The following is a 23523-nucleotide window of genomic DNA, read 5'->3' on the forward strand; positions in this document are numbered from 1 at the left end:
CAGCATCACGATCTCTAATTTTCATCCGTCTAGCCTTTACTTTCTGTCACTGTGCTACTGTCAAAAGCAGTTCAGTTATACGTTGTTCAAAGTGCCTGCTTTTTTGGTGTCACGGGCATCCTAAGGCTGGATTTGCATGGTAAAATGCATATGGAAACTGTAAGGCTCACAGAAAATCTGGTTCTGTTATCAGGGCCGTTGGTGACTTCCTGTGATGCTTTGCTCAATTGCTTAAATGATCTCTCCATACCAACTTTTATATGAGTAACAATGTATATACTAATAACACATACACATGGCTATATGTAGGTAACACTACAGCTGAGAACTGTCTTTACTTTGTTTCTTTTTCCCCACTCAGTCTATTAGAAAGATGGGAAAGGGAAATTTACATCATGTTACACTGCCTCAGTTTAATTGCTAACATTCAGTTTAACTGCCATATTAATTCTTTTTTTTTTAAAAAAAAAAAAAAAAACACAAAACACGCAGAGAGATTTTGTGGAAAACATGAAATGGCCAACATTAATTTTGTATACAGTGATTATGAAAAAAGTATTTCTTTGCGTGTGTAATTTTGTATTTGTATGTGTTCATTTTTGGCCTTTTATCCTCCCCAATCATATGATTTAATCACTCTCTTAATTTAAATCAGCAGCAGTAAAGGGTGTCAGAGCAACAGGCATAGCAGCTGGAACCTTGTCAGAAATTCTGTATTAAATATCTATTTTTGCTGCATGCATTTTGTTTGTTTGATATTTCTGACTTTGTACAATTATTGTATAAGATAACTAGCCGTGCTCTGTTAAGCATACTAATTCTCCCGTCCCAGTCTCAAAGCTTGATAGAATAATGTCGTGTGATACAGCATAAGGCTGGAGAATGAGGAATAAGTAAAACAGAAAAACTGAACCTAGATGTCAGTTTGGCACGCAATCAAAGCTGTCGACTTCTAACCAATGCAGCTGTCTAGGCTTTGGTTAACCTCTCATCGATTTCCCCAAATAGGATTTCAGCTAAAGCACTAAATTAAAAACTGAGACTGAGGGCTGGTTCTGTAAATTGAAAAGTGTACAAATGAATTGCTAGCAAATATACCTGGCAGCTTTCATCTTTGTAAAGACTCTGATTCTGAGCCTAACAAAACTTGGTAGAGGTCAAGGTTTTTTTAGGCGGCGGAGGAGGGGAAACAGAAAGAATGTAATTATTTATTTTACTATATGTTAGTGGAGTACCTGATGAATGAAGGGTAGTTATTAATGGATTTACTGTTTCTGACAATGGAATGGAATACTAAAAAAAGCACAGTAGAGATCATCTGAAGGAAGGAAAAGGAAAAGGAAAAGGAAAAGGAAAAGGAAAAGGAAAAGGAAAAGGAAAAGGAAAAGGAAAAGGAACCAACAGCCACCACCAAACCCCCTTTTTGTAATAAATCCCTGTGATCTGCAGTACATTGTCATGCTGAAGAACATGCAGTAACAGCCATTTCACTTTATGCTATTTCCTGATTGCTATATTCACGTACTCGGGCATATATACCCAATCTTCTACGAGTGCTAAAGGAAGGCCCAAGCTGTGAGGGTTTACAGTGCTGCAATATATAAGAAATGTGACAGCTCAAAACAGCACTGTATTAAACCCAGAAAATTGATTTCAAGGAATGAGCACAGTTGAAACATTTCAGAATAAAATACTTCCCATTTCTTTCTTGCAAAGATCACTGACTGGTTATGTGCTCTCTCTGTCCATGAAATCCCATTAATCCTAAACCAGAAACAATTAATCTGATACATCATGCATGCAAAAAATTGAAACCTGTTTCCATATTTTGGATCCTTGGAAGCTACTAAATTCACTACAAGTGTTTGATCCTACTCCACTCAAATCAGGGGAATCACAAATGAGTAAACCTTTTGAAAGCTATTCAGTAATATCTGCATATCTCACTCTGAAGAAGGGAATAGTAACAGAGCTTTTATCCAGAACAGACTAAATTGCTACAGATGAGAGGATCCACCAGCACGTATTTGGCCAACTTCCATTTCAGACAAGTAGAGTGGGTAAGATCCAGAAGCATTATGAAGGTCAACGGCAAATTCTGTTGACTTTAATCAAGATAAAGGTATGCTCACATATGCTTCTTCAGTCATTGACCAAGATGGTGCTGAATTACACTTTATATATAACCTTTTTTTATCCCCACAAGACATTCTTGCTAGCTTATACTGACATTTTATGTCCTTAATCAATTTCTGCATTTGAAAGCATATCTAATTCTGCCCTTGGTGACAAACGTGAGCTGTTTTTTTTTTTACCAGGCTTGCTGAGATCATAATCTGATGCCCCAAAAAATGATCAAAAATATTAGGCATTCATGCACCACTTCAGTATCTATAAGGAGAGATTTCCCAAATTTAATAATTTCACTGTATATTATTTTAAAAAAATAAAAAAACCTAAACAAAACAAACCAACAAACCCACAACAACAACAACAACAAAAACTCAAAAAAAACCTCAACCCAAAACAAAGCAAAACAAAAAAAAACAAGGATGAAACTGAAGGACATGATTTAACTCTAGGCTCAGAAACCCAAAGTTAGGCATCCACCACAATACAAGTGTTTATGTTCCAGAAACAAGCAGTGAAAACTACACTCAATAGTCTAAACATGGGGTCTGCTAAGGTTTGAGACACCATGAAGTGTGCTGCATGCTCTCTAATGCAGTCGACTACCCATTTAGAAGCGTATAAAACAGGATAACTAAGAAACAACACCTCAAGTAAACATAACAGAGAAAAAAAATCTTTTTATGATACTATATTATAATTTCAATCAAAGGAAATGCACATCCCCCTAAAAAATACAGTAATACAGATATTATTGTGAATCATACCACTAACATTTTTAAGCTTACTCCACCGTTGTATTTAACACAAGATCATAAAAAGTTTGAATTATGGAACAAAGTTTTCTTTTTACTTCTCTCTTCCTTCAATGGAAAAATGAAATTGAAATCATTTCCTTCTAGTAAGGAAAGTAAATTTATTTTGATCAGGATAGGACAGGTGAAGAAAACTCTCAAAGGACTGTTCTCACACACACTTACTTGCCTCTGCCACCTACAATGTGCAATTGGTATAAAAAAACAAAATAATAAACAATGGTATGCAAATAGGAATGTCCAAGAGGCTTCTCATACAAATACACTATCAAACAAAACCACTTAGATAAACTCTGGTATCCTTCTTCCCAAAAATACCTGGCATCTTAGTCATGTTAAATAGTACATATATCATCTTTAAACTATTCAGTCACATTAAGACTATTTTTCACCCAAAGAAAAATAACTTTTCAACAAAATAAATCTGTGGGAGTATTTAAAAGTGCCTTATTTGATAGTACAATTCAGTACAATGGTTCAAATGTGTTTGTAATGCTATACACTGATGATCTTTTCAATTATTTTTTTTGTATGATTATAGTCCTGGAAGAAAATAACATAAAAGCTGTTGTATCTCTTTAACTCTTGTGTTTTGAATCACTCTACAGGACAGCCTTTCCAAAACATTTCAACACCTTCTTTACAGAGAACAATAAACCATCACCATCAAATTGGCCAGGCATATGTATGACTGCTTTGTGTTTCACACTTCATTGATGTTCAAAAAAAACAAAACCACATTGTGCCATTTGAAAAATCAGACTGAAAGATAAGATTGCCAGTAAAGCATGTAGGAGATAAAAAGCTGAAGACAATACTCCAAAACAAAAAGATAATTACTCAGTACTTTAAGAAGGTTTTGCATTCTCCTTTTTGTCTTGCTGTGCACAAATGCATAACAATATATATAGAAAGTGTCTGATCTCTTCATAAACTTGCATACAGTGCTTATGCACAGGCAGAAACTAAATATATGTGCACGTGTATGTACACAGTAAACATATATATATCAAAATATTTATGTTTCATGGTATATTTAATAAAATGGGGCAAGATTCAGCCTTTCAGAGAGGATTGCTAATGTAGTTAGAAGATCTCTAATCATCTGGACATGATGGACAAAAGAGCTGAGAATTAGAGGAGGAACAAGAGAAAGCAAGGAAGTGCTCAAGAGCAATCATGACACATGAGGAACATCCTCTGTGAACACAGGTGAAGCTGGGGTGCTAACCCCAAGAGCCTGTACGCAAAAACCTGCAGTGCGGAAAACAAATCAGAGGTAACCAATATAAGCTCCTTAGGACAAGGGAGGACAAGAAGTTTCACTCTATGGAAAAGGGTAGCTTGAATTCCTGGAGCTTTGTACTACAGCAGATGATGAACCAGTCCAGAGCTGGGGTGCCAAAATCAGGGTGAGTGCAGTGATAAGTGTCTGATACAGACTGTTTGATCAAGAAGGTGAAATAAAGCCTCCTTCAGACAACCAGAGGAAGTCTCACACAGGTGTTTCTCAGGGGGAATATGAACCACCCTAACATTTTCTGAAAGGGTTAAATGGTGGAGCACAAAAACTTCAAGAGATTTCAGGCAAACATGAAGAATTTATTTTTTTTTATACAAGCGTCTTACAAGCTGAACAGAGGAGATGCTCAGCTGAACCTATCATTATAAGACAAAAGGAAAAAAAATGACAAACCTAGACCTTAGAAAAGCAGATTTAAACTTGTTCAGGGATCTTCTTTGTGGGGATTAATGGAAGACAGCCTTGGAGGATGGAGGAGCGAAGCAGAGTTGATTGATCATTAATGAAAACTTCCTCAAAGCACAGGAAAAGTCCAGTGTGATGCCCAGGAAGTCGAGCAATCACAGCATAAGGTCAGAATGGATAATGGGGAACTCGTGGCTGAACTCAGCTGAATTACAAAAGCCAGTATTCTCTTGGAGTTGATACCAGTGAGGACTGTGAAGCATAAAAAGAAAATTACACTATCAGTAAAAGGAAGACAAAGTAAAACATAGGACTGCCACTCAAAGTGGTTGGGAATCTACCAGCAAAGGATGTGGAAAAAAGAGTTACTAGATGCCTTATTTGTCTCGCTTTCTATTGGTGAGGGCTGCTGCAAACCCCCCAGGTCCTCTCTAAGCCTGTGCCAGGATCTAGGAAACTGAAAAATTACCCACAGAAGACCCAGGTAGAAACTGGCTAAATAAATTGAACATAGGACAAGATGGGATGTCTCCAATAGTGCTGAGGAAGCCAAATATTATCGTTGGAAGGCCAGTGTCTGTGGGCTTATAACGGTCTTGGTGATAGTGGTAGGTTTCTGATGACTGGGAAAAAATGACCATTTTCAAAGAGAAGGAAGGGGATTATCTTCACGGGGACTGCAGACTAGTCAACCTAGCCTCACTACCCCACAAATCCTCCTGGAAACCAGATCTAGGCATATAAAGTAGGAGGAGACCAGAAACAGCCTACAGGCATTTACCAATGCCAAAGTGTGTTTGACCAGCCTGACTGGCTCCTTAGAGGGGATGGCTCCCTTGTTGTTAGCAAGGCTTCTTTTTTGTCCTTACCACTAACCTAATGAAATATGGTTTGGATGGGTGATGAGCAGCTTTTTAATAGGGATGGATAATGGGACAAATGATGCCTTTGCATCTGACATCTTGACTTGAGCTGGATCACACAGCAGAGTGCAGCCTCTGCAAGTGTGCAGATGACACCAAGCTAAGGGCAAGCACTTTGGATGGTGGACAGCCAGGCTCCTCCTCAGAGGGAGCTTGACAAGCCGGATAAATGGGCAACAGGTACCTCAATAAGTGCTGCAGTGGCAACAAGGGAGTCCTACTCCAGTAGAAAATAACTCCACACAAAAAAAAGGGCTAGTGAAGAACTAGACAGAAATCAGCTTTGAAGGAAAAAGACCAGTTGATCCTGGTGGATGACTATTTCAGCACAAGTCAGCAGTGTCTCCTTGAACAAAGAGAACCAAACATATACTACACCACATCAGTAAAAATATAGCCTCAAGGCTCAGGAAGGTGATTCTTCCTTTCTATTCATTATATATGAAACTGCAAGTGTAATGATGTGTCCAGTTTTGAGCTCACCATTACAGGGAAAACACTGAAGTAAGCCCAGCAAGGGTTCACCGAGTGGGTCAGGGGGCTGGAAAATATAAAGAGGGCCTCTTAGAGCTGCATCGGCTTACTCTCATGATACAAAAGTTGAGGAGAAACCTTACTGTACTCAGTATGACACTTCATGTGAGGGCTTGGAGAATATGAAGACAGACTCTTTTTGCAGGTGCACACAGATAGGATGAGAAGGAACAGAGACAAGCTGCAACAAGGTAATTCAAATTTGTTATAAAGGAAAAAAAAATCATAAAGATGATTGAACACTGGAACAGATTTCCCAACAAGACAATGGCAAGTCTTGGAGATAGACTTGCAGATATTAACACCTTGACTGGGCAAGCCTCTGAACAACCTGATCAAAATTAGTTCTCTTTGTAGGTATAGGGTAGGACGTTGTATCAGGTGATCTCTGAAGGTCCTTCTAACTTAGATTACTCCAAGTAAGGGTTTTCCATCCATGTAGCATATTATTAAGAATAACCACACACCTAGCCTTAATATATTCAGCACTTTTTATTCTTATGTAGTATTTCAATGGATAATAAATATTTTTTTCTGTATAACACACAGAAAAGTTAATCATACATCAAAGCTAATCTGTTTGAACATTATATATTTTATTATTAGAACTACTTTTAACTAGTTAAAGTGTTCTGATGATGTTATTAGAGATGGCATAGATAAATAATTTGACACAGTGTGAAATTGGTTGATATTGTAAAAGCATAAAATACCTGCATTACTTGGTATATGAGCTTCTTCTCCCAAAAAAACAAACAGAAAGTGTTAAAAAAAACCTCAACAATAACCACTATCAACAAAAATAAACCACACCAACTTCTTCCTCTGCTGTCACTGATACTGATTTCATTAAAGTCACACAGAAAGTACAGCAAGTGGTTTCAAATAAATGTTTCAGGGTAAAGGGTGGTCAAGTCAGAGGCAACTATTTGCAGGAAACAACTGACAACTCCAAATTAACCCAGTATATCTTTTAAAAGAATTGCTGAGTCACAGAAGGTTTAAGGAATTTTGAGAAAGAGCAAAAGGTTCAGAAAACCTGAGTCAAACTCAAATTTTGGTCACCCCTATTCCTGCATACTGAAAATCCTCGAGTGAAGGATATTTACACAACACAGATTGTGAAACCACAATAAAATTCCATTTGCAAGGATGTTTTTTCCTAATTGTGGTTGTGACATTTAAATTAACACCAACTGTTTGATTACTCAGCTCTTTCCTCCTCCATGATGGATAAATATTTAATGAGAATAATCTCCATTGTGATTGTGGACAGTGTAAAGAAGTTAATTTCACTTTTGTTTTCCCTTAGGTCCCTAAGAAAAAAGGTGTAGTCTGAGGAGTTACAGAATAACTAGCTTTCCTCCAGATCTCTTTATAAGTATTCACAAAAAGCTAATATTTATTTAGATATACCTAAAGGAACTTTGCTACCCCAGAAGAAATCCTGCTGAACTTTACACAGTCCAGCCATACCGACAGTCAGGAACAGTACAGAATGAGTATGATTTTTGACTTAAACTAGATCTTCAGTCTTAGTTTCAGACACAATAATCTCAAAGCCTTAGTCTGCCTGACTCAGATGTACTGATAACACTTTGTTAGCAGTAGCACTGGAAGGAACACATGAGGCTTCTTTCAAAATCAGATATGAGGAAATCCACACAGGGAACTATTACATTATTTCTGCTAAGAAAATATGCCTCAAAAATATCTAAGGAAATCCAGCAGCCAACAAAAGAGTCATTAACCTACAACTTCTCTTTAGTTCTATATTTAATTACTGCCATGAGGCAGAAGAATGCTATTAAAACTATATAACCCTTCTAGTGTAAGAACTAGCATAGATCCCCAACAGAGAGAGAGGCACAAAAAACCCCAAAACAACAAAAATCCCACGTATTTTAAAATATTACTGAAATATAAAAATTCACAATTGATGCTCTTTTATATGCTATAGACAAAGACAGAGAAAGAAATACAGGATAAAGGAATGTCTTATTTTATTTGCTAAGAATGAAACCATGATATGGTTTAAGAGAGGAAAAAACCACATGAATATATAGAGGCACTGACAGACAGCAGCATCCTGCTTCCAGTGGCAGATTGCTAGCAAATGTCTTCACCCAGAGACAAAAAGATGCACTCTTTATACAACATTATGATTTACACTAGATGCCAAAAGAAGGGTGAGAAAGAACATCTAGATTTACAATCCCATATGAGCCATTAGATCTGTCATAACAATGCTTAGACAGACACTAGAATATTTTTCCTTAACAACACAAGAGAAAAGAGCAGGCAAAGAGGATAATATGCAAGAGCAGTTTGGAGGCACAGTTCTTCATGACAGAGGCTTGGCCTAAGCATTTCAATTAATAAATCGCATATACTTCAAATTTTCTACACACATCACACTCTCAACTTTCTAAAATGTAAGTGAACTAGTTGATGAAAGTGTTTGAATATTGTATAAGGAAACAAGAACAGATCTATGTTCACCCCACTAGGGCACTTGGTTTTCCATATGCCACTTCATGTGCTTCTGCTGTGCATCTGTCTCGTAGAAAACACTAGATGGCTGGATTCACTATCAATTACAGGCTGGAACAAGTTTGATTTCAATTACAGCAGGAGAGGAAAACAGCTGGGATCCCTAAGGGGAGGTGCAGGCACCAAGGGGTTGAATAAAAAATAAGAATGGTACATTGCATGCTACTAATTAGGCAGAAATGAAGTCAGAATATACATGTAAACTTTTTTTTTCTGTAAATCTCAAGTTGCTCAGTTTCACTGCAAACGCATTTGAGACAGAAGAGTACTACCTCGTTGACCAGCATTTATTTTGATTAATTTGAAATAGATGTTTCACAAGTAACCTTAATAACAATTCCAAACTAAAAAGCAATTTACTTTTGAAAATAAAATAAAAATAAAAATAAAATGTAATTATAAAGGACATTCGTGTTTGTTCAACATCATTGAATCTCATTCAAGTTAAGAGACTTCTTTTACCAGCTTGTAGGCACAAAGAGTTAAGATCAGAGTAAAATACAAATTGTGAAAACTTTGCCAGAGTTAATAACAATACCTGTACACACAGATTAAAAAAAAAAAATGTATAGAACATTATTTTCCTCAGAATCCTGAGTCAAGCAATTATTATTAAAATGAAATAAAATAAAAAGGACTCCTGCATGGTCTACTATTTGGAAACCAAGTGATTTGTATGGAACATACTCAAATGAGATATATGAATAGACTCAGATTTGTTCCTTTAACCTTAGCCCATTTTCTACAGCTCTGCATCTCTTCTGTCTTTTAAAGAAAGATTCTGTTACTTTGGGGTAAGCTCAGTAACGAGCTTCATGCTTGTCATATATCCTTCACAAGTTTGTCCCTTCCTCTTGCTTGTGGTTATTCCCTGCAATTTTTCTCCTTTTATACATGTAACTATCAAGATTTGTGGATCTGTGTATGTTGAGGTGGGAGGGATGTTTCCATCCTAAAGGAACAGATATTAATGCCAAAGTACCATTCCATTCCTAGAAGAGATAATTTTGATCATGTATCACTAGATAAAGTCAACCCAAAAGCACTCCTGGGATAAATGGGACCGTGACTGCATTTACCCATATGTAAATAACAAGATTAACCTGGTATGAGATTGAAAAAAAGAAGCTACACTAACTGAATACCATTATATAATTGTTGCTGACGTCACACTTCCATAACACATTTGAACGAGGGGAAACAAAATGTTATAGAAATCTCAGTGATAACTGCTAGTTGGCCCTGCATATGGATGATATCAAGAAGATTGGCCTGAGGATATGTGACTATTGGTGTCACACGTCTCACTAGCTTACCTTACAGTGACTTACACCAAGAATATGATTTATAAAGCAATAAACAGCTAAGAAAATAAATCCTCATGACTGAATGCATCCACAGGCAGTCAGCACCCTACAGAAGGCTCAGCCTGAACCATGAACACAAAGGTCTGGCTTCCAACAAGAACCCAGACATCTTGTACATTTAGAATGAGTGTGCTGGTCCCCTGCAGGCTGGTTCAAACTCGACTGGAGGAAATGCAGATTTGGCTGGTGTCTCTGTGTGTGTGTGTATGCATGGGTGCATGTTGAGAATAGGTTTCTTACAAGACAAATTGCTATCTACGCACTACCATCCCTCCTACATGCTAAATACATTTTAGATTATTCATCACCGAGTGCTGTGTTTCCATTCCTGCATCCAACCCACCCCAGGCCCAGTTCCACCTTCAGAATCATGCTGTCTGAACTGCTGCTTAATCTGGTACACCAGACACTTACCTAAGAACTTCTACATCTAATCTTTAGGCCCAGATACTACCAGTATTAATTTAGGTCCAGATACTACCAGTATTAAAGGCAATGACTAAAATTTAACTTCAAGAAACAGAAAATCCATTAGGTCTGAAGCTTGTTTTGAAAGGGGTTTTTAGATGCTATTACATACAATGTTAATGGAGATTTAGTCTGCCGAGAATCCTTTATAAAGAGCTATGTAATTGCTATTTAGAAGAGCAAAGTACTCAAAGGTAATTCAACTGTTATTTAAAAAGCAAAAATACAATACATCTTTATTCATAGTCAATAATGTATTGAAAAATGAGCAGTCCTTATTCAACCTACAGACCATCATCATTACTTAGTTATTGCTCAGACTGTGAAAATCTATCAATATTAAAATGATAAAAATAAATTAAAATACTTAAAATGTTCTCCAGAAGTAAAGGGTTGGAGGTTTTTTCAAAGCCTAGTATTCACATGGATGGAAATGAAGTTTTAAACAAACTGATTAGCCAGGTTGCAATGGTCAACTAGAAAAAAAGCCCCCAAAGTTTTCCATGCCCAAAGTCAACTGGTAGAGTAAGAGATTAAATTTTCACATATTTTAAACTTAAAGCAGGCATGGGAAATGGTTTACCAGTTTGTTTGTCTTTCTTGAAATATTGAACCTAACTGATGAGGTTTAACTTCAGCTGGCAATAAAGCACCAGGCAGCTGCTTGCTCACTCCTGCCCAGTGGGATGGGGGAAGAGAATCGGAAGAGTAGACAAGAGAAAACTTGTGGGTTGAGATAAAGATAGTTTAACAGGTAAAGCAAAAGGCACACACACAAGCAAAATAAAATAAGGAATTAATTCACTACTTCCCATAGGCAGGCACGTGTTCAGCCATCTCCAGGAAAGTGAGACTCTATCACACTTTACAGCTACTTGGGAAGTAGCCCATGGTTTTATGGCTGAGCATGACATCATGTTGAATAGAACATCCATTTGGTCAGCTGAGGTCAGCTGTCTCGGCTGTGTTCACTCTCAGCTTCTTCTGCACACCCAGCCTACTCGATAGTGGGGTGGTGTGAAAAGCAGAAAAGGCCTTGACTCTGTGTAAACACTGCTCAGCAATAATGAAAACATCCTTGTATTACCCACACTCTTTTCAGCAGAAAATCCAAACCATAGCCTCACATGAGCTACTATGAAGATAATTACCTCTATCCCATCCAAAACCATCACAGTTGAAAAGATTTGCCTGACAAAGAACAATTCTTAGGGAAAGGCTGAAAGACTCCCATAAAATCTTCAAGAAATAAGCTTAAAAGTTTAGAGATTTTTTTTCCTATTTAATGACTTAGAACTTTCTTTCTAGTAATCAAATTCCAAGTTCAATGAAAATTATTTCCCTTACACCTGCAACACTTGAAAGACCAGTTTTTACCATGTAATATATAGAACAATATACTGTCACACAAAGAAGTGGACTCCACCATGAGATGTTACATATATATTGTTCTTGGAGCTTTAAAGAAAACAATGCAACAAGCCTCTTTATTTTGTATTTAAGATCCAATGAAATAAAATATTAGATGTGATGGCTTCTGCCAAAACACTACACTATAGTACTCAAGCAAAAAGGGACATCCCAAAATTGAGCTAAGAGCTTAAGTGTGTGTTTAGTTTTATATGATACTCTGTTTCCTGAATTCACCTCAGTGTCATCTAACCATTCTCCACTGCCTTAGTGGGAGCTTATATACAGCATTGGCACCTAAATTTCTAATATATGGAGCTGCATCCCACTTACTATTGTGTTCATTTAAAATTACTTTGTCCTAACTGTGTATGATGGCTTTTTTCATTCAAAACTTCCTTCAAAATTCATGTGTTACTGAATTAATATATAACCAAAGCATCCTCTATCATTAGAAAGGACATAGATAAGATAACTATCTAGATTTATGTGCCTTTATCCATTTTATAGTATACTAATAGAGATTCAACAAAGTTTATCCAGAATTTTGTACCCTATAAAATGAAAGCAATTCCCTTATCTCCTAAATGCCTATATTGTGGATAAAATAGCCTACTATTAAGGCTAAAAAGTCAAATACCCAGTAGCAGCTAGAAAATATACTTTTAAATTTAATGTCTGACACTGGAAACTCCAGTTTCCAGGAAATTTTATTCTGATGTAGCTTAAAACAAGTGCTTACAGATTGCTTACTTTTTACTGTAATCTTGTAGTTTGCATAGTTGAACAAACGTAATTAAATGTATCGTAAGATGAAACTAAATTTAAATTGCATTTATCACTTTTAACCTTTAAAACAATTTGAAGTTCTGAACTTCCACATAGAACTGTCTGGCATTAATTTTAGAGAGACTGTCTTTAAGAAGCACAGACAGTGGACAGATACTACAGTCCTTTATTTCACAGAAGGAACTCAGCAAGGAAACCAATGGACTAGACTGAGTTCTGCACAGAGAAGAAACTGCGTCTAAATAGGTCGTGGATGCTCCTTCCTACAGAGCTTTACAAATCAAAATATTGAACTCTGGTTGTCCTCTGATTGCTATGTCTGAAAGTGGAGAACAGACAGCATCTGCCAGAATCATGAAGTCCACATGGTGCTCAAAAGGAGATTGTTATCATTTTTGGCTTATTGGGGTCCAGAGCAAGTGTTAAACAAGACTAACAAGATGATGCCTGGAGAAAGATAGTATGCACAGCTGTGAAATATGAATTCTTCTGATGGGCATTAGCTAAGTTTTTGTTTGTCTGAGTAAAGATAAGAGAAAAGGCCTTATTATTACCTTCAGCTAAACAAATCTATCTTTTCCCAGTCAGATGCTACTGCACAGTTCTACTTCTCCACAGGCATTACTTCAACTTCACACCAGTGTGACAGTATTGAAAAGAATGGAAACACACTCGCATAAATTTGCAGTAATGCACTTCTTAAGAGCCTTGCAGGAGTTTTACCCAGTGACAGCAGGGCCCAAAATATCTATCATAAAATTAAATGTTTATTTTATTTATTTCAGTGGATCTGATATCTTACCACCCATGGTTTGTCAGGTACCCAAATCTCCCACAAGTACTTCGGCATATCTCCAAAATTCAGTGCCTAAAAAGCAATAATATTTAAATAAAATAGATGTGTCATTCTTACTACAGATCTTCAGACAACCCACCTCCCCAGTGGCCCAATATTAGTAAAATAGAAAGCAAATTGTGAGTAAATTTCTACTGTAGATAGATAAATAACTTTTTTATGAGGCTTCACAAACTTCAGAGTCCATAGCCTAGTGTTACCAAACATATGCGTGGTAATATTTAAAATGTAACATCAAATGTCAATTTGGTTTCTGAAGGCTGATTGTATAACGTTATGCAGCAGCCAGGCAGCAAATTTTCAGATGGGTTTTTGTTGTTCTGTTTAGTGAACTACCAACTGAAACTGCTGTCTCATAAGAAGAAGAAACTTTTTTTTTAACTTAATGCACTATTAAGCTTTTTATTAAGATATTATTAATCAACCCTGAGACTCTAAAAAGCAAAACCAGCAGATCTTTAAAACTGCAATTAAAGTTGTGTTTAATGTGGGAGCATTAATGGATGTTCATGCTCTGTTACTAACTGCTGAATATAAATAGTGCTATGTATTTCAGGTTTCCTCCTGAGTATAATATTCAGACACCCCAAAATATCATGCCTCTGAGGACTCGAGCCATAAAGGCTCTGTGTGCATGTGACTGTAAGAGAACTGCGGAGGGAAAATTCAGTACGTTATCAAGTTTGCAAAACATTCAAAGCTGCATATTCCTATAGGAACTGAATAGGTAATCAAACCCAACAGCAGAATAGTACCACAATAATTCTGAATAGTCTAAGCCAGAAAAACACATGCATTTGGAAAGACAGTCAGAAACTCAGATATCAGTGCAGCATCAGGCCCTTGTTCTGTTCTATTTTATTTGAGAAAAGAAAGCTTCCCAGAGAGAGAACATTACAAGAGTAATGTTTCTGGAAAATCGGATTATTTCAAATCCATTCTCTGTAGAGTAATATGCTCAAATTGCAAACAAACATTCTGTGCGCCATATTCAGAAAGGACATTAGTATTCTTCTCAAAATGTTTTATCTGTGTCTCTACCATCGTACAGTGAGCAAAATCCCCAGAAAACTTTACATCAAATAGTACTTTTACTCGCAATAGAAAACACATGTTTCTTCCAAAGTACTCCCAACAGGTACCTCGGATATCTCACACAAGTTCTGTGTTCTTGGAGAATTATATCACAGATCTGAAAGCTTTTTCAAGAAATCCCCTTGAAAGCAGAAAATCATCTTAAGTATTTTTATCTACCAAAAATATTCTCCTCTGATATCTGAAGTCACATTTCCAACTAACTTCAGGAAATCCCTTCTTTGTCATCTAAAATTTCATTTGAAAGAAAACCAAACCTAAAATGTTTTACAGAAGCAGAAACGCTATTTGGTCTCACACTCTGAATCAAAAGGCACTTAAAAAATCCATGGAGATTAATAAGTGTAGGTTAACAGAAAGGTAAAAGCTACCAAGAATGCCTCATTTTAAAATCTGCATGTATCCGCTCTGATATTCTACATATGATTGTTTTCCTCATTTACAAGGGTACAACTCAAGTGCAATTCACCCAAAGGCAATAGAATAAAACTGGTAAAAAAGTAGAGAGAATGTCCCTGTGGATCAAGCTCTCTTTTTAGAATGTATATTGCACAGTTTTATCGACTTCGATAGTGATGAGCTTCTGAAGGCAGACAATCTGCCATAGTTCCAAATATCATCTTTTTAGAAAGTCACCTTTGCAGAAATAAGAAATATTGTTCCCTGAAAATAACTAGAAAGGAATCACAAGAGAAATTTCAATAACAACAAATAATGAATGCTTCCACCATTTCTTTTGCTAATTGAAAGCTTGGGGAAGCCATCAAAATAAAACAGGAATGAGCAGGAATAAAACCTCATTCATATAACAGTTGTAGATTGAAAAGACAAATGCATGGCATTATAAAATAGGAAGCCTTTTTTCTACCTACTTTCTCAAAAAGCAGACTACTGCTACATCAAAAGTGAAATATGTCTTTCAAACTTTCCTTTGGTTTTGGGAATGGTTAAGATCATTATACATTGTAGGGCCAACAAAGAGAACCAGGAAGCAACAGCTGCTCTGGCTCCTCATCCTTCTTCAGCTCCCCTGTGGCAACAAGCACATGGTAGAAAGTTGTAAAGAAAATGGCTCTGGCTTTAAGTCTTAAAACCAGTGGCAATTCTGACTGGGGTTAAAATTGGACTACAGTCTTCACCTAAATAAATCATCCTAAGCTACACTAAATTACAGCTGGATGCTGGGGAAAAATGGTTTTGATGGGGTAGAAGTGAGATAAAAATAGAAGCTGCATGGAAACAGTAACATGAAACATATTTTGAAATATTACAAAGAATGTTTTGAAGTTCTGACAGGAGATTAATCCCTTGTCCCCGAGGTCAGCGCAGAAAGTATTCCCATCATTTGATAACCTAAATTCATGATTCCTGACATGCCCTATGACTGCCATACAGTTCAAATTCAGGGCTAGATTCAAGAAGCCTTTAGAATATATAACTTCTTCTCTAAAAGGTATTCAAAAGTCAAGATAATTTAAGGTGTAATAAAACATGCAAGATTTGTTTCTGTAAAACTTAAAACAGTTTTCTCTTTTTCTTTCCAACTGTTCTTCTATTTCATGAGCTGACATAGGCAAAATCCTTCAACCAAAATGCACACTGGCATTTTATTTCATTTATCATCCAACATTTACAAACAAAATGTTGTGAGAATATCTTGAGCTGAACAGTTTGGATGGAGGTGGGAAATGACAAAGTCAGCATCATAGATGAGATTGCAACCCAACAGCAAGGAAGCTAACACAGAAAAAACTTGCCGATTGCTTTTTCCAATAACATGAACAGACAGAACCACAGACCTCTAAGAGAAATGAAAACAACCTACTGTGTCATCATTTTATGCAAGAAAGGAAGAGAAAAGATTAGCCTAAAACTCCTATAATAATATGGATTTTTTCAGCTGACAAAAGCAATACTACATAAAATATTTTCCGTGCTTTACTTCTAATTACCATCTATCCTTTAATGAACAAGAAAGTACTTGATCTTGAAAGTCCTTGTGCAGTCAAAACTCCCACTAAAATTAATGGGACTTTTTTCCAGCCTAAGAGCTCTGAGATCAGTCGTCAAACTTAGCTCTTTCTAAGCTTCTTCTATTAATCATACTTCTTATTTTTCCCCCTCTTCTTTTACACTAGGTTCATGTATTAAAAATACAGATACTAGAAATTATAGCTCTGTCTTGGGAAGAAAGCCTGTTGTACTCTGTTACTCTCAAAAGTTTAGCTCAATTTCACAAGTGAAATGCTGACAGTGAGGGACCTTAGTTATCTGAACACCGAATACTTAGTTTTGGCATCTTCAAACAGTTTGTATATTGTTTTCATGCACATAGTACCTGTGGCAGCTAAGCTGTGTGAATTACAAAATTAAACATGTGTACAAAAGATTTCTAAGTCAAGTAAACCTCTCTGAAACAAATGGGTCAAAATATAAGGGCTTCTAAACAGCCTCGTCACTCACTAAGGGACTGAGGTTCTATGCCCATTTCTCCTATCTAGCCTCACAGAAGCTGCAACATATGCCAGACATTACAGTTCTTAAAAGGGAAAAAAAAATAGTAAATCCTTATTTGTATGCCTCAATAAATCACTATAATTTGCAGACAGTTGATCAGTCGTTTCAGGACAATGGCAACTCTTTAACAGTTTTTTTTTAAAAAAACACCAAAACCTAGCAAGAAAGTTATATGTTCAAAAGAACTTACTGGGTTGTGGGTTTTTTTCGCTTTAATACAGTAACGATGTTACCCCATCATAGTTCTCAGTTTTGCCTCACCGAAATAGTGTAGGTGACTGTTGCACAGAGATAAAAATAAATAAATAAAAACCTGTAACCTGTCAAATCAGGTAGTACTAACAACAGCATCCTAAGAAAAACTATGAGACATCTTTGTGACTGATCATTATTAGGCCTTAGAAAAGATAATTTCCTTTGTTCATTTTTACACTTCAACAGCACAGTAGTGTACGTATAAGAGAAAACTGACAGGAGAGCACAGCATTTAATTGCTCATTTAAAGAGCCTGCAAGATGCTGTACTGCACCAGCATACAGTCTAGAAATAATATGGTTCTGCATGGATTCTCTCATAGGATCTTCCTGTGAAGATGCTTTAATTTATGTGAAGATTCTGTAACATTGCCTTCATTTATGAAGAATTCAAGCATAATGATCTTCTGATCTTTTAATGACAGTGAAGAAATAAAAGATCCAGAGGACAAGAGAAAGAAGGGGAAATAAGGATGATGGACTGATCTGCACTTTGACACATTAATATACACATATACAAAATACCTCCACAATAAACATTCAGTTGAAGAAGCAGCAGGAGATAAGTCCTTGCCAACTCACTGGGTTTTCTTCTTTGCCAGCTAGCATGATTTAAATTGATCATTTGGCATTCTTTGGCCTACAGATTGTCTTTATTTTTAAATGATGTAATTCACAGGATTTGAAAAATATTAAATAAATAATACCTACAGGTGATAGTTGCTCACCACACACCAGGAGGTAAAAGCAGCAACTACATCAGTAATAGAGATAAGTAATTCTGCTTGTTTTAAAAATATAACCAAGAAAATAATTCCATATAGGCACAGTCACTTTTGAAAGAATAAAGAAAGACCTTAAAAGGTAAATTGTAGTTTATTTTAAAAAGGGAAAGTAATGTCAGTTTTAGAAGTGAAAAGTTCACAAGACATTCAATTATTTTCCTACTTGCAATCAAGCAATTAAGTACAGTTTTAAAAAGACAAATGAACATTTTTTTAGTTAAAGGGTTTTTTTTAGAAACAAAATAATCCTACTCTAGAATCTACCTGTACTGGTGTTACCAGTGAACACAGAACACACAAAATCTAGTAAGAGAAATGTCTTGGAGATCACAGAGAAATTCTGTCTCATCAGAAGAAAGGGGAAAAAAAAATAGTTCCTAATAAAGTTTTGATTCTCAGAGCATGTGCATTCCTCTGCGCAACCTCTGCACTTGCAACATGATAAACTACACGATCAATATTTTACTGTTAGAACCATGTCTCTTAGTCACCATTGCCTCGCAAACCTATATTTCCTGCCTTTGTCCCAAGCTCCGTTGTCAAATAAGTCTCCGGTACTCGACTAGTAACTGTTAAAATGAGATGTAAAGAACTAACACTGCAAAGAAACTGTAAACACAACAGCAAGTTCACCTTTCTTATTTTACAGTCATTCCATTGCTCTCATCTGTTTATTGTCTATGTAATGTCTAATTAATACTGATCTCCTGATGTGAGCCACTTGACAGGCATAAAACTTTATCACATGCAAAGTACTGAATACATAATTTCAACTTTGTTATTTTGAACACAGACATTTAGATGCAATCCACATGTAAGGACAATAAAATCCAATTATTAACTAACAATTTCTTAGTATTTCTAGTACAATGCAATCCTTTATGTCTGAAATAGATAGGGACTGACTTAATGGTGACAGTTTACAACTGGTTCCAGCCATAAAAGATTATATTAATATCCTGTGAATATCAAATAATTGTGGCTTTTTGATTATTCAATGTTGCCTAAAATCATGATCCGTGAAGTCTTCCACCCTCATCCCAAGGGCAAAGGAAAGGCACGGTCATATAAGACAAAGAATAATGTGTGGCTCTTGAGAAAAGGACAACCACTATTTAGGCTTGTGTGGATTATTCTGACATGAAATAAATTAGTGGTTTCAATTTAGCTCAAGGTAGATATGATTTATCTATGAAAAACCACAAGTAGACTACTTATGGGTGACTTTAAGGTCAAAAAGGTCAAAGATTCAAACCACTACCTGATAAGCAGTGACTAGCTCTTTGCATTGCTGTACAATGCACTGCATCTATCCTGTGGATACATTGTGAAAAAAGTGGGTGATAGAGGTCTCTATATCGCCTCTTACAACTGCGTAACTCTCCTCAGGTAAAACTGCAGAAAGGTTACTTATGTGAAAGCACAACAATATCCAGAGGACGGATTATTTCAGTGGCTGCTGTATTAAGTTAGAAAATTATATGCAAAGGGAAAAAGAAAAAAGAACGCTCTTGTGTACTCTCCGGGTATTTCTATATGCTAAGTGAATGTATGCTAAAGAAAAGAAACTAAATCTCTCTTCAAAAGCAACCAGACCTCTCATTTTCTCTTTTTCTCAGAGACAGCATATTATGTTGCAAAGGACAGTCCTTTACACCTTAGAAGAGGACTTTGGTATGTTGGGAAGGTTCTTAGTCGTGCAAAGATATATTTTACTAAAATCCCAGAGGTAGATGTGATTGAGCTTTGAAATTGGCCCTATGATTCAATGTGTTATTTTTTTCCCCAATTTTATGCTTTGACTCCAATCCTGTGAAATCTATAATGTCAAATCCATGCTGGGAATAAACATATACACTAAGATTTTCTGGTAATGATTTGCACAGGTAGCATGGCAATTCTTTGTTATCAAATGAACAAGTTACGAAGGGAGCAGCAGCCTTCACATTTAGGAGGAGAGGTACAGTTAATTATTGTTATCATTCAAAGAAAATAAGCATAAATTTCTGACAATACATAGAAGAAAATCATAAGGAGTTTACTGTGATCAGTTTCTTTCTCTCACTATAAAGTATAGCTATAAAGTTATCCTAATGAGGACCATCAGGATATCAAAGAAAGAAAGCAATGCTTGAAAGAAACTTCAGGAGTTACCCTGATCATGATGCCTAGGATATGATTGACGGAGACCACTGTTAGTAACTTTTCCCTTTCACAAACTAAAAATAAATACTTTGTCAAGATTTACATAAAGAACCTACATTGTTACAGACATTCCTGTTCAATTATTCATATACCTTGTTTCCAGTAAGTCTAATCTGATTTTCTCTTCTGTCTGAATGTCACAAATTTTATCCCAGTTCTTACACTGATGTTAATATTAGAAGGAGAGGAAGAGGTTGTTCTGAGATTTAACTCATTACATACTTAGTAATCTGCCTAATAAGTCAAAGGCTGTATCATACCCTAAGATACCTTAAGTCTTCTCAAGTGATCCCATTGTCACCTATTATCTTCATGTTAAGAAAAAAAGAAATGATGTCTTCCCTATTGTGTTTCTTCATAAACGTGACTGTCTTTATATAAATAAAAAAAGTCCTCATTCTCTTTATAATTTTTCTAATTCTACAAAAGCCAAGTTTAAAGGAAAAAGAGAAGTCAACAAATAAATGCTGCCTTTGCAGTGATTTGGGTAACAAACATGTTCCACTCATGTTAAAGAAAATCAAAAAACATTTTTCAAGACGATAATGCTAAATTGAACTCAAAGGTCTAAAATCTTGGCTTGTTATACCATCTCACACTAATCCTGACACTGCTAACAGTTGATATTTATCAGTGAGTATTACAATATAATGTAATTAGTAATGGTAATATTAGCACAAATAGTATAAACAGCCCTGCTCTATTGCCTTTAAATTAGTTTTGCAAGCATGTTAATAACATACCATCAAGCGTCAATACAAATCCTTGACAGCTTCTTGAAAAAGATTATGCATGTCTAAGCAATTTTCTCATACACAGGTTTTCTTTAGAAAACATGTTGTCACTATTCCATTAGCTCAAAAAGAGTGTATTTATAAAAGAATCTCTGCTAAAGAATTCTGACTGCTAGCCTGGAAAGCATATGCTCAATAGTCTGTATTTACTGCTAGCTGGGATAGGGTTGAAGGTACCACAGCATCAAATGAATTTCTTCTTTAAAATATGCCTAGCAGTGCAGTGAATGCTTTCATTTTCAAAGGCAGAATTCTTTGAATGGCACAAAACCTCATTTTGATAGTGTTTCAACGGGGACTGTTGGAATGAAAACAGAGCAGATTAACAGATATGTAGGGCAGTCATCTTAGATTGGATCCAAAGTCTCTGAAGTCCATCAGGATTTGGATGGTGTCCTAAACTAGTCATTTTCTGCAACCATTAAAAAAGAAAACACACACTCATCATATAACCCACTAAAATAAAACCACAGATTAAATTCATGCATTTATTCTGCATATCCTACCATAATTTGAGGGTGCCCAACTCCCTACAGTTAAATGCTACATTATTGGCAAAGGCAGAAACATAATCTGTAACTCAGTTTTCCGACTTGTATTATTCTGATCTGCCCTCTGGAAGTGACACTCCTTCCACTATAGATGGAGCCTAGCAGAGGTGTTTGAACTTCAGTGTCTACCATTTTGCTATTGAAAAGTTCAGCAAGAAAAAATATCAACATTGTTCAAGGATATTTTCCATACAGTCAGACAGTTGGCTGATTTGATTCACTTTCCATTTGGTATGGAACTATTAGCTTAATAAGACATTCAGAATGCCAGTAAGTATCCTTAACACTATGATGTGATGCACAGAAGGTTAAAGAAAAGTCAGTTTTGTCAGTTTAAATTACATAGAGACGGAAAACAGATTTTTCACTAATGTAATGGTTTTTTTTTTAGAAACAGCGGAATCGTTCTAACTCAGTGTTCTTTAGAAGTTTTTGTGTCTATAGTCAATCTTTCATGAAATATTTCAGTCCAAACTTTTAGTTTGGTTGCTACAAGTAGAGATATAATGGAAGAGTGGAGATTTCAGGATTTATTGTTAGTTTTTTGTTGGGTTTTGGCAGGGGCTATGTAGTTGCGGGTTTTCTCTGAAAGGACATACAATCTTAGCTATGGCTATTATCGATGGAAATTTACATTCACAGGAATATTCACATAGTTTCATTGAAGGAAATTTCATGTTACATGACTGCAACATGATGTATAGTTCCTGTTTCCACTTATCAATACTTTCACAATCGTTTTACTGATTTCATAACTTTGATTAACAAAACTCACCCCTTCTGACCTTTAAATTTTACCTCTTTCTTGAGAAACCAAGAGAATGGAAAAGATGAATGAGCCATCCTAAAGAGAATCCTTCCTTTGACCCTCAGATAAAGCTCTCTTGCCCTTACATAGACGGATCAGTCATCTGTTTCCAATTTTAAAGCTGTGTTGAAATTTGAGTACTTATTTTTGAGGTCTGAAAGAAACTGTGAAAATCATGTTAGAAGTTAATGACAGTGAAGGGAGAGGTATAGATTAACTTTTAATTGCATAAATTTTGTGTAGTATGTTTTACTAAAAAACTTTTGCTTCAGTGGTATTGCACAATGTTCTTCAAATAAGTCATAGATCATTCAAATAATTGTTTTACTCCCAGACAAATTCTAAGTAAGTGTATCACAAATCTTTATACCTAACATTGCTCTTACTTCAAGTGTTACATAAAGCAGGGCACCCTATGTTTTATCTCTTTAATATACATATATTACTTATTTATTTGTATTTGGTTAAGTAGGAGGAAGAAATCAAATTCTTTACTTCCATTTGATTGGGGATTGGAGGAAAACCACAACAGTTGAAACCAAAATATTTTTAAATTTCAGCTAAATATCCATATTAATCTGCCTGAGACTATAAATTCTTCTATGAAGATTAGCTATTAAATAGGAAGACCCACTCACCTTCACAATTTTCTAGTGTAGTTTTCAAGCCAAATACCACTTATCTAAAAAATCAGTAATCTACAGTAATTACTACGATCCTAATTACAACAGTGTCAGTTAGAGTTTTCAGAATTGCAGAAATTACGAGAACTGCCTGGTTTCCAGGCCAGATATATATGACTTAACCAGATGCCATAACTAAGAGAAACTCATCTAATCACATTGCAGACAGACAAGACAGTAAACCCAACTAGAAGGCCCTCCTTCCCCCCAAGTAATAATAATACCAAAACTCCCAAACCCCATATATATTTGCATTTGTCATATGACAAGTAGTGGGT

At 35.9% G+C, this 23523-nt stretch overlaps 1 protein-coding gene across 5 annotated transcripts in view; it reads right to left on the reverse strand.

The window, feature by feature from the left end:
- PCDH9 (protocadherin 9) overlaps positions 1 to 23523 on the reverse strand; it is a 685822-nt gene that overhangs the window by 379071 nt on the left and 283228 nt on the right. For 3 of the 5 annotated variants that reach the window (XM_054072398.1, XM_054072381.1, XM_054072413.1), the window contains exon 3: positions 13500 to 13565. The exons of the other annotated variants lie outside the window; for them this stretch is intronic. In XM_054072398.1, the coding sequence (XP_053928373.1) occupies positions 13500 to 13565 (66 nt within the window). The remainder of the gene's footprint in view (positions 1 to 13499; positions 13566 to 23523) is intronic. 5 annotated transcript variants of the gene reach the window in all.

The sequence above is a fragment of the Cuculus canorus genome, chromosome 1, assembly GCF_017976375.1.
Source record: "Cuculus canorus isolate bCucCan1 chromosome 1, bCucCan1.pri, whole genome shotgun sequence".
NCBI classification, from domain to species: Eukaryota; Metazoa; Chordata; class Aves; order Cuculiformes; family Cuculidae; genus Cuculus; species Cuculus canorus.